A 12941-nucleotide genomic window follows, 5' to 3' on the forward strand; every position below is an offset into this window, starting at 1 on the left:
AGAGTTTTGTCTTGATTTACGTAATCTTTCCAATGTCTAATCGAATTTGCTTTAGAAAACTTCCGTAAGGATTTACGAGATTTATTTTTATACACTTTACATATAATTTGTATGGACGAAAGTCATAAAACTATACGGATTCAAATTAATAATGCGGACGGAGCCCTATGTCGGGGGCACCCACACCCACGAAATTAGGACTTTCTCTTTAGCTGGAACCAAAGTCCAAAATTAGTAAAACTTTGCGAAATAATAAAAGAGGATTAAAAAAATTTGAAATCTCCTCAATATACTCTTGGGTTGTATTCTTGACTTGCAATCATTCTTTTGAGATTTGCCAAACAATGTTGCTTGCCCACGCCGGCTGGTGCCAACAATAAAATATTCTTTTGTATCAGACCATCAACAAGGCTGAATTGCAAGTCAAGAATGGAGAATACACAAATACATTTAGTTAAAGTTAAATTTAGTTTTACTTCAGATAACTGACATGAACAAAGAAATGTTATTTAATTGTTAGAATGGCACTGAAAGGACAAAGAATGGCATATTTTTGAGTGATTTCAGAATTGGAAACCCGCGAGAGTGAAGAGCTATAACTAAAATAAAATAAAATTTTATCTGCTCTTTCAACGTTAATCGTAATGTGTTACGAAACAATAAACATCAAAACTTAAACACGCTTTAGTAAACGCATGTTATTCGTCTGAACCATACACCATAGCAAATAAGTGGTTTGAAACTTTGAATCTTTTTTTAAAATTGTTTGATCAAAGAACTTATAATCACTTACGGTAACTTAGGTACGAAAATAGGGGAAGTACCATATATTTATGCATATAATAATTATGCAGCACATTTCTGAAAATATTTAAAAAGACATGTGAACCATACTGGAAAGCTCATTTTTTCGGTTTCTTATAGATTTACACCAGTAATTAAGTAAGCAAGCTTTCTATTTTAACACAGAGCGCTTTTTTATTGAATTTTAGTAAATCAAAATAGGCCAAATTTGGCTTGCATTTTTGTCACGCCATCGATATCTGACGTAATATACATACGAAATTGCAAGCATTGCATTTTGCACCATGAGAATAATAATAATGGCTGACAACCATTTGTCTTTTCGGTTTGTGTATGTCTTAATATGTCAATGATTTCAGACTTATTTCTGTTGAAATAACCTTCCATAAAATCACTTGTGTGCAAAAAATGACGAAACTTATGACCTATTTCTCAAGCGTCTGTGTAATTTTATAATATTAAACTTCAAAAGAAACAATGTCAAAAGCATTATTGTCATACTTGTATATAATCAATTGCTAAATCTCATTCGTCGTAAATGATCTTTCCATTCACTCCATTTATGGCAATGTGGTCGATGTCACACTTAAGTATCACTACAAAATTTTAGCTTATGCAAAATTTTATAGGCTGCCTTCGTTTGAGGACATTTTTCATTCTGCATGCCAAGCATAATTCAGTTGTTAAAGATCTCAGCGAGAATAATATAAACCTGAACACACATATAACTTATAACAAGAAGTTACTAACGCAAGGGGATAGGAACTTCTAGTTATAAATTATGAGTTTGCTTTCTATCTATTAATGGTCACCATTTTGTAAACAAATAATCGTTTACAGAATTACCAGTACCACATTTTCCCAAGGATAGTTTATTTTCCATATTATTTTTGTTCTTACTTCAGCGTAAGTTTCCCGTTGATTTGCAAAAATTATCTAATTAAGCGAAGTAGCTGTTTTTCTTTTTTCAACAGAAAAAATGTTGTATTCAGTTAAGGTTTTACTCAAAGGCACAATAAATATATTGTACTTCGTAAGGTCCATATCATTTTTTAAACTTAAACCAGGAATAACATAAGAATAACAGAGAATTGTCCAAATTTTTTGACCAAACGGATAAAATCAATAATGTTACTATAAACTCAATGTTATTTACCTTCGGTTCTTTTAAATGAATGTTCAAAGTTTTATTTTTGTGTAGCACTGTGCTTAATTTTGAGTAATACAGGGCAAATCGTGTGAATTATTCAAAGCACAGCATTAGAATGTTGTCAAAATCCCAGCAGCGTAAATGGACGCGTTGCCATTCCTGCTATGCAAAATATAAAGTCGCAGTTTTTTGATACACTGAATGTACATCTATAATTGATTAAATTTTCAACAGGGTTTTTATGACTAGCTTATAGGGTTTCACACCACAGCTAGCGACCATCAGCATCAGTTATGCTCTAGTTATTCTTTGATGGAGATTGGAAAACTTCGTCTATTCGTCATTGTGTTTATGATAAATTGATAAATCTTCTATTTCCATATATGGTCACAAAATGCTCTGACAAAAGGATTCTGTTACAATAATTTGAGCAAGCAAACTGGAGGAAGTTGCTCACAGCAACAAAACAAGCATTAAGTTCCCACTCTGCGACCTGAGACAGAAACCCGCACATTTATAGACCTCAAAGGTACAAGATGGTAGCTCCAAGCATGACGAAAAACATTCGAAATGAAAAAAATCATCACCTTTATTTCAGTTTGAAACCATTGAACAAGATGAATCCACTGTTTCAAAGAAGAATTTAGATCCTGAATCAAAAGTGGCAAGGCCAAAGTGGAGGGCTGAAATAATCAAAACTTAGTCACATGTCGTGTATCATAAATCAAAAATACCCAACTTTTACATATATAAATAAATTTAATTACTTTCTTCTTTGTTTTCAAAGAGAAAAGCAAAGAAGAAAGCACATTTAAATTATATAAGCTCTTACAGTTTATCTTCCCTCTCTGACAGATAAAAGACATGGTATAATTGCGTGGGACGTCATTCCACTGGCTATTGAAATAAAAATAATGTACACAATCCTCTACACCAAAACGATTATTTGGTTCATTACGATGCCAATTTGTGAAATTAGGTTTGGTATTCTGGATTGTGTAAAACATATTGTCACTTTTTTTGCGAAAGAAGCCAATATAAGTATGAGTAAGCCCTTCTCTTTCCGAAATTTGGAATGTTAATCAAGACTGCACGGCACTGTTCAAAGATAATCTGATGCATTTCATGATACACACTGAAGCTTAAAAAGGTCAACCAAATGCTTTATGAGTTGTAATACAAAAAGATTTAGAATAGTCCACTGTTCAAACTAGAAACGTTTAATTAATACATCACAATATCTCATATAAACTACCCGTAGTACCATTGGAGATAAAGTAAAATTCAAACAGACAAAGTTGAGGAAAAATACTGCAAATTGAAAGCTGGTGCTGCTTTGTTCGTACGCAACCCATTAAATCTTAAGCAAATCATTGCATATCGAACAACTCGTTGCAAACCAAAATTTCTGTTGAACTCTCAACACAACTAGCATTATGTCCTTGATATAAATTCGTCACGGAAATGAGTTTGAAGCAGGCAAGTTAAGATACATGGAGAAAAAGTTTTCTGTAAATTAATAACAAAATACCTTACTAAACCAGAAATTTTACGCCCATGATGCTAGCTAAAAATTAATATTGAAAATGATAAAAAATGAAGGACATAAACTCTGTGCGCTCTTTTAATAACTTAGTTTCAAATTGGCGAATGTTAAAAATCTTTCGTCCATCAAGGTAAATGCTCTGTTTTGCAACCACTCTCCAAATCTATCCCTACTCATCTCCAACCTTTCTAGTTAACTATCATTTTTATAAACAATGCATCATCTTTAATGTACTGGCGATTTTTTAAACTTTCCAATGGCATAAAAAGAGGTGATCCAGAGGCAATATTCATATCGGACTTTGGTCGCTGAAACGAAGAACATTGAGGATCTGAATGAAAAGCATCAATCATGTGATCTCCATTTTCATGATTGATTAACATCATCGTGATATTTTTTTGAAATGGCCATGCTTGAAGTGCATCGTAATCACCTAAGATTATTAATATACAATTACATACGATTGTTGACAGTTTTTTGCACTTAAAAATGTCGACACTATTCGGCATAGTGCGTAAGTTGAATTCTCACGTAATTTCTGAGAATTTCAAAATTTCCCTTATTAAAGTAAACGAGGACTCCCTCCCTCATTTTTTACAGAACGCCAAGTCTGGTTGCAATAAGACTTTTTATAATTTAAGAATAAAGAAAATAACGAGGGAGTCCTCGACTCGATCAAAAAAGGAAATTTCCATTATGAATTCTACACAATACTAATGATGCTAGTATTTTAAGTTTATTATGTCTTGACTTTAAATATTCAAGTCCAAATTCAATAAAATAATCATTGAATAAATTCCATTCTGTTAAAAAATAGTTCTTCGATTGAGATTATCTCAATTCACATTCCCAGATAAATTTAATTTTAACCTTAAACATGTCATCATAATTATTGAGTTCACTCTTATTATATCATAGCGCATTTATAGAAAGTCTACTTTTGACTAAATCATAATGTCCAGAAAAAGAAAAGAAGCCAGCAATATATATACATCCGTTACTTTCAAAGCATCAAAAATAAAACAAAGGAAAATGTTTATACCTTTCATGACAACAAAGAACAAAGATAAATGAGTTCCTTTTCCAAAACCATCACCATTCATATAGATCTTACCACACATCTTATAACCATTTTCAGAACTGTAGAATGGTGGACTGTACAAGGCTGTTTTGATACCATTAATGGCGTCCTGTCTCTTTCGATTGAAGTTATCAATTTTCCAAAGTAACGTACCATTGTAGCTGTGTGTGGCCTGATTTGACCTAAGTGTACGCGAGCCACGTTGCGATTCAAGGTCCGTAATCTTAACTGTGTTTCTCGCAAGTGATTCGTCATTTTGATCTAAACGCTCACGAAATCGTATTATAGTTGAGGAATTATCTCTCACTTGTCGTTCGAGAGTCGCAATCCTATCACGCATCGAGGAAACCTCTAATGACGAGTTGGCATTATTACTATCGTTATCACCACGACTCTCGATGCTCTCAATCCTCCTTTCTAAGCCTGTAAGTTTACCCACTAACATCACAAAGTTCTCTGAAAGATTAGCACGAATAGCAGTAACTTGGTCAGCCAAGTTTTGAACAGCAGTGGTAAACTCTGGACGTGGTACATAGTTACTTAACTGTGTAACAAATGCCATAACATATCGTAACAAGGCGCTCACGTGATCAATTAGATTGTCATTCATATGTTGACGGATCTCCCTTCGTCTTATGGTCTGTGGAAAGAAAAACACAAAAATTGTGCCACATTCAATAAACAAACCGTCGCCAAGAAGACGTTTATTGGATACCATTTACTTTTCATTTCATTACATAATTTGAATCTAACTTTGATGAAGACCGTTTATGCATCATACTAAATTATAAGATATATTAGCCTAAACTATGCAAAATTTTTGACGTGAATTTTGTTCAAGTTAAAGATTGTTCAACCGTGTCGTTGCTGACATAATAATGTAAAACAAATCATATATTCTTACTTTATCATGGTTACATCCAATGTCATGAAATTCACATTTAGTTGGCACTTCATCACAAGTCGTACTTTGATGGTGTTCAATATCTTTTTTTCGTATGTTTTCTTTACAATACTTACAAATTACGGGGGAGTTTTCACACACATTGTCTATGTGGTCCTATATGTAAAATGAATGTACAAAGCAACGACAATTAGAAAATAGACAACTTGAAAGATGGCAAAAAAGAATTAGTGCCATCTGACAGGCTGAAGCAATGTCGACGCATGTATATGAAAGAAAAGGTTACATTCTATACACATTATACAGACTCATGTGTATGAAAAGGCTAAATTTTCATTTCGTTTTTTTTCAGTTCAAATACGACGTAAATATAATTTTTCAAATCTCACTGTGTTCCATTAATCTATGCTCAAATATTCCTCGTACCTTAAGTGAAGCATACGGGACATCTTTACCACAATATTCACATTTCACGTTTCGATATTCACATTCATTCTTCGAATGTTCACCAAGGAGAGAGCGAGGTAACTGAATGTTACACTGCTTGTGTATACAGTTGATGAGCGCATACTCACAAACTTGAGAATGACTCTGACGAAAAATAAAAATTTAATAAACAGTTATGCAGCACTTTCATGGTAACTTCCTGAACTCACTTCCAATTCCTGATAGCTGCCAAACCATTTGCACTGTTCGTAGGGACAATGTAAACGAATCTTTTTCAACTCACGCTTTGTAAAAGTATCCGGGAAAATCTATATAGGTTCAATTGAAATTCAAGGCTGTTAAAGTGAGTCAAGGAAATATAACTTTTTAAATAATTAAATCAATTTTAAGAAAATTTGCAGAGTATTTGATAGTAGAAGATTTTATCTTAAATGGTTATTTTTGTCATAGCAGTAGAGGACTCAGCACCGGAAGTGACGTATGTAGGAGAACACACTCGTACCGTCAAGTGGAAAGTTGTTTCCGTATTAAGTCATTTCCCGGAGCTTGATATACGCACTTTAACGGTTCGTGCAACTATTACTGATTAGTTGACGAAACAGACGCTGAGAATAGTTGTTTTATGTAATAATACCAAATTTTTCGTGCAAGGCTTTCTCAATCAGTGATTGATGTATTGCGGTATGGACATTTTCTGTCAGAACATTAAAATATTTTCACCTACCTCATTTCTGCACAATTTTTCTTGATCTTCAGGACATTTTGGATCAGGATTTCTACAGATTGTAAAAACTTTGAAAAAGTTGCAATGAGCGTTTAATAGAGGTCATTATAAGGCACGCAAAGCACAATGTTCAGAGCTAGGACTGTTTATCTTAACGACAATGATAAGCATGAATTTAGGATCCTCAAAAATTCTTCTCTTGCATCACAATTATGACATAATGAAAATAAGCAATAAGCAGATGCGTAGAACACATTCGGATGGGTGCAACTAAGATGGAATGTCATACTGGGTTAAAAAAATACAATATATAGATCGTTGAAATCATGCATGTAATATGAGATACCACAATTTGAAATGGATTATCATATTATTATGCCAGATAGAACGTTGGAATATGCAATACTAAATTTAAATGCGACATGTTTCAAAGATAATTATCACATTGAAAAAACGTAAGATATTTAACTACCATATTCAATATTTTTGTACGTTTTAATAACATCAATCGATTCAGTTACAACAGTCACAATTTAGGGTTAAAATTTCAACAATAAATTACCCAAGCAAGATCTCTATACAAGATTCACAAAACAAATGTCCACACATGGTCTGCATTGGATTGAAGAGGAGTAGACAGTGGGTACATATGTACTTTGCATGGAGAGTTTCTTGCTCTTCATTACGTATCTGTGTTCCCGGCATATTGAATGATGGCAAATCCTTAACACTACAATGAAAATTTTGTCAAAATTAATATGGTCTCACACAATTGCAGAAATATTGTAGTGTAAAAAAACAACAATAATCTCAAATTTAGCTGACTGAGCACAAGCAGGCTGCAGCTCATGCATGTTGACATAAGTTGAGTTGGAATAAATGCTTTCTTGTTGCACTGAATTATATGCTTCATCACTTTTTAATTATAACACACAATTCATGATCTCAAATCAGATCCAATTTTCCATTATGATAAATATAGGGAACAGACAGAATTTAAAATCAGTAGTATATCATATGATAAGCTTTTGATAAAATAGGGGGTTCCTCACTTCTTTCTAATATGTTTGCGCACTGAGAAGCCGGTCTAAAATAACTGTAATTGTCTATTTTCCTTGCTAATCACCCTTCTAAACACAGTTTTGACAGTGTCAATTTACATTCCAATGTTTCTAGATTTACAAATCGCATTTCGCCAGCAAAATTGGGTGAAATGAATATGACATAATTATAGCTAATGGCGTACGACAATTAGCAATTCTTACACAATTTCCCGAATGAAAAACAATTAAACTCGCGGGAGTAATTTTCTGAAATGTACAGTTTTATGCCGAATAAATGTAAATAATACGAATGAGTAGAGGGTCTTTTCAAATAGTTGTACTCGTAGTTTTATTCCAGGTACATGGCAAACAGAGCCATTCCACAAGTTTAGAATAGAGGAGAGTATTTGTTCATCTTTCGGAGGTAATGTTTGTAAATGATGAATGTCCAGGTTAGTAAAGTCGCCAACCAAACACATGAAACTCTAGTATTACAGATAAAAATATAAATTAACTCTATACATGTTTGTAAATGTCAATCGTCCAGGTTGGTATAGTCCTGAGAAGGACTGTTTTTGTTGTTGTTGACTGACGTTTCGACAACCTTAGCGGTAGTCATCTTCAGAGTCAAATGAGTAGTAAACGTCAGGTTAGCCGTATTTGTTATCTGGTTCTTACGACATTGTATTGTGTGTACAAGAAATGTGTATTGTCATTGTGGATTAGTGTGAAGTGAAATATTTTATTTTTAGTTGTGTTGTGTGATTTAGGCCTGTTCATATGAGCCCGGGTAGCCGGGATTCAGCGAAGCGTTTAATCATTTTAGCAAATGGAAAAGATTAATTCCTTCACAACAAAAAAGTTATTTAAGCAATTTCCCTATGTTCTGAATTTGCAAATTCACAAAACCTTTAAAATGAAAACAAATAATTAGGCCAGATTTTAAAATTACAACTAAAATGATTCATGACTTATAAGAAAGATTGTAAGTTTTGCGTTTAAAGTTTTTACTCCTTTCAATATCTCAAAATCATTTCACGCCTCGCTGAATCCCGGTTAGCTGGGCTCATGTGAACAGCCCCTTAGGTGTGATGTTTTTAGTTGTAATGTGTGGTGTCAATTGTGTATTGTCATTGTGAATTAGTGTGAAGTGTAATGTTTGTAGTTGATCGTTTGTTTGTATTGTGAATAAGTCGTTTGTAAGGTGACGGTAATTGCTGTGATCTGTTCAGGGGTGTTTGTTCCAAGTTGGTATACCAACTTTCTAATGTAAGCCGTTGCCTATAGTCAGTACTGTAAGTGATGCATTTTGCCGAGTCGCAGTCAATGTTGTGCTTTGTGATTCTGTGATGTTCGGCAATGTGATTAGTTTTGTCTTGTTTCTTAGTAGCTCGTTTGTGTTCAGTAAGTCTTATGTTTAAGTTCTTGCCAGTTTCTCCGATATAGGAGGCGTGGCAGTCGGAGCAGTTTATTTTGTAAACTGCACCTTGTCGTTCGTTGGGTTGTTCTTTGTCCTTTATGTTCGTTAGTACTTGTCGTAACGTTGTGATTGGTTTATGTGCGACACGTATGTTGTATGGTCGTAAGATACGCGAGATAGTCTCAGACGTACCTTTGATGTAAGGTATCGTTGCTGTTGTCACTGAGTTGTTCGTTACGTTGGGTTCATTGGGTTTGTAAGTGTTGCGTTTGATAAAGTCAGAGTTATAGTTGTTTTTGTCAAAAACACGTTTGAGATAGTTGTTTTCGTTTTGTAGAGCGTCCGGTGAATCACATATGATTTGTGCACGTCTTGTTAATGTTCTGAATGTGGTGGCTTTGTGTGATGTAGGGTTGTAAGATGATTGGTCTAGTAGTCGGTCAGTATGTGTTGGCTTGCGAAAAACGTTCGTAGTTTTTGATTGTCATGTTTTAACAAACAGTCGAGAAAAGGAAGAGTTCCGTTTTCTTCGACATCTTTGGTAAATTGTATGTGGCTGTTTTGTTTGTTGATGTGAGTATGGAAGTCATCAATCTCGTCTGCATGTAGTGCTGTGATTATGTCATCTACGTAGCGAAACCAAAAAGGTAGTGCGTGTTTGTAAGTCATGAGCGCCCGTTCCTCTATAGATTGCATTACAATTTCAGCAACTACAACAGAAACGGGCGAGCCCATTACATGGGACAGCAATCACTTTTGCTATCATTTGATCGATAAACCCATATATATAATTTGAAAGAACCTCTAACGGTTCGTCAAGTTGCCGTCAGGATGCGTTCGCAAACAAAGAGCAAACCATAAACATTGAACATTGAGCTGTGCGAACAAGCACACAGAGAAAATACGAAAGGTCTTGATATTTGTGGGCAAGCTGGGTCTCCAAAAATAGTTAATGTAGCTCGTGTAGCTGATTTGCTAGTCTTCTTGATGAGAGCAGTTTAACATCTGCAACCTATCATTTCGAACAAATTTTCGCATGCATAGTCCAGTTGATGGTCAGTATTAGTAAATTTGGAGTCTATCACTGGCATCGCAATTTGTCAATGAGATCTTCCAGCTACTTTCAATAACGCTTCAAACTTTTTCCGTGTCGTCGGTTTGCACCATGTTCAGATATTCGCCTTCTTTAGAATTTTTTAACGCGCTCTCCTATAAAATTTCGACCACGAAGCTCTTACCCTTGCTGCTACAACTGCTGAAATTGCTGCTTTAAATTGTAACCATGTTTGAGGATGTATAATCATATATTCGGTTGTACCAGACTCATTTCTTTTGAAAGTGGACTGGCTTTATAAAAAATTATGGGGTACAATTGAATGTATGAATATAGACACGTAATTAACGTAAACTTTATATTTATCTGGGACAGTCATTGCATAGTATTACAAGAAAACAAGACGCTAAATTGAAAAACGCACCTCTCATTTTGAATTGAAAAGAATAAGTTATTCATATGGTATTTATAGTTTTTCATTGTCATCCGCAGGGCCGGATCAACCTCTCAGGTGGCCTGGCTCCCTCATTATGTTGATTGGGTGGCCTTTCTTCACATATCAGTGCCTTTCGTACCTAATTTTCTCCTGTAACACTTGATGTAATACAACGTTAAACAGCTAGAGGTACATCGTACTGTGAGAGCACCTATACATGCAACAAACAGACCAGTCCCTAAACCCAAATTTCTCAATGTGTTTTTTTTTTGGATAGAAAAAGGGCTGAGGTGCGTTTTCGTTTGGGTGTCCTACGACTCTTGTAATTTCAAGGTTGTTGGCCTATAGGTCCTTTGTAATTCGTTATAACTGATCAAGCGCTATTGTTGTTTTTATCGACTATTTGAAAGCAAATAAATGGATTAAAATTGTTCCCTTTTTCTCTCAATGAAGTGCAAATTAATACTGTAAAGTGCACTTACTAAATTTAATGAATCTATGCAACATACGAAGGTTTACGATAATGGCGCGATAGAAACTAATTGCAAAATTAGTGCAAATTTGAAAAGCTTCTTTCTTAGCTATAAAAACCCACAGACGTCAGAAGAAAACCAGTTCATCTTGTCTTCTTTAGATAAATCTGAGCCATTACCACACACAGTGAATAGCAAAACAAATAATTTATTAGTTCGCACAACCGATCAAGAACATTACTTCCCAAAATGAAAGTCTCTATTCTAGGAGATTATGAATGAAAAATTTTGACTTTTTATGCTTACGCGATATGTCTAGAGACTCCTAAGACTTGTTCAAGCTGTATTACTTTATGTGATCAAATCAAACATTACTGCCATACCGTCTTTCGCACGCGCGCTGGTTAACAAATCACAATTCAAGATAACAGACTCACTCAAGCAGATTGAGCTTTCGACCAAAGATTACACACGAGAACAATACATACTTCCAAATTCTGATTTTCTGTTACGCTAATTTGTTTTCTGGGCTCAATTCTTACAGTTACATAATACAAATTACTGAGCCAATGCTTCTGATCTATACTTATACTATAAAACTACTTATTTATAGAACTATGCTATGACAATTGCTCATAAAAAATTTAAAAAAGTACATAATTTGTACAAGGTTGATAAATACTAGTTCATAAAAGGAAGAAAATTGGATTTATAACAGGAACTCAAACTCTATGTATGCCTTAAATGGAAACATTCAACCCCCGCAATGTGCAACTGCGTCGATAAATTGCTGTTTGACTTTCGGTAGTTATGGACATGGGTACATATTCCTTTATTGTTTACTAAATACCTGTAGGTAGCCACATAGCGTACATTACGGGCATTACAATGATCCATTTCTTCAGTATGTAAACATGAAGAAAAACAAAGTGAAACGAGCCGCTTCAGTTGGCAGGAAAATCAAGAAGTTTAATGAAAATGCGAGCCCCAATTTGACAATTTGAAATAAAAGTCTTTGTTTTGCATTCATGATTAAATGTTATTTATTAAAAGTAAACCTCCCACTACACCTCAGCAATCTTCAGTGAAGGCATGGCAAGGCATGTTAACTAAGCAGTTTTCCTCATACTCAAGTAGACATCTGGAGTTTTGTCTTGATTTACGTCATCTTTTCTATGTCTAATCAAATTTGATTAAGAAAACGTCCGTAAAGATTTACGAGATTTATTTTTATACTCTTTACATATAATTTGTATGGACGAAAGTCATAAAAACTATACGGATTCAAATTAATAATGCGGACGGAGCCCTATGTCGGGGGCACCCACACCCACGAAAGTAAGACTTTCCCTTTAGCTGGAACCAAAGTCCAAAATGAGTAAAAATTCTCATCAATATACTCTTGAGTTGTATTCTTGACTTGCAATCATTCTCTTGAGATTTGCCAATAACGTTAATCGCAATGTGTTACGAAACAACAAACATCAAAACTTATACACGCTTTAGTAAACGCATGTAATTCGTCTGAACCATACACCATAGCAAATTAGTGATTTGAAACTTTGAATATTTTGTTGAAATTGTTTGTTCAAACAACTTATAATCCCTTACGGTAACTTAGGTACGAAAAAAGGGGATATAATTGTTATATATGTATATAATAATTATGCAGCACATTTCTGAAAATATTTAAAAAGACATGTGAACCATACTGAAAAGTTCATTTTTTCGGTTTGTTATAGATTTACACCAGTGATTAAGTAAGCAAGCTTCCTATTTTAACACAGAGCGTTTTTTTATTGAATTTTAGTAGATCAAAATACGCCAAATTTGGCTTGCATTTTTGTCACGCCATCAAT

General features: G+C 34.3%; 1 protein-coding gene and 1 long non-coding RNA gene across 2 annotated transcripts; both read right to left on the minus strand.

Moving 5' to 3' along the window:
* Positions 1-3688: 3688 nt before the first annotated feature.
* Positions 3689-5026, minus strand: LOC124448262 (TNF receptor-associated factor 2-like). The gene is made up of 2 exons (XM_046999258.1): positions 4543-5026; positions 3689-3933 (listed from the first exon to the last, which is right to left on the minus strand). Exons 1-2 carry the CDS (start codon positions 5024-5026, stop codon positions 3689-3691), a joined length of 729 nt encoding a protein of 242 aa, XP_046855214.1.
* Positions 5027-6058: 1032 nt separating this feature from the next.
* On the minus strand, positions 6059-6691 carry LOC124448748. The gene is made up of 3 exons (XR_006949234.1): positions 6657-6691; positions 6142-6240; positions 6059-6076 (listed from the first exon to the last, which is right to left on the minus strand). It is a non-coding gene; the product is annotated as an uncharacterized LOC124448748 (long non-coding RNA).
* Between the last annotated feature and the right edge of the window lie 6250 nt (positions 6692-12941).

The sequence above is a fragment of the Xenia sp. Carnegie-2017 genome, unplaced genomic scaffold (genome assembly GCF_021976095.1).
Source record: "Xenia sp. Carnegie-2017 unplaced genomic scaffold, XeniaSp_v1 HiC_scaffold_23, whole genome shotgun sequence".
In the NCBI taxonomy this organism is placed as follows: domain Eukaryota; kingdom Metazoa; phylum Cnidaria; class Anthozoa; order Malacalcyonacea; family Xeniidae; genus Xenia; species Xenia sp. Carnegie-2017.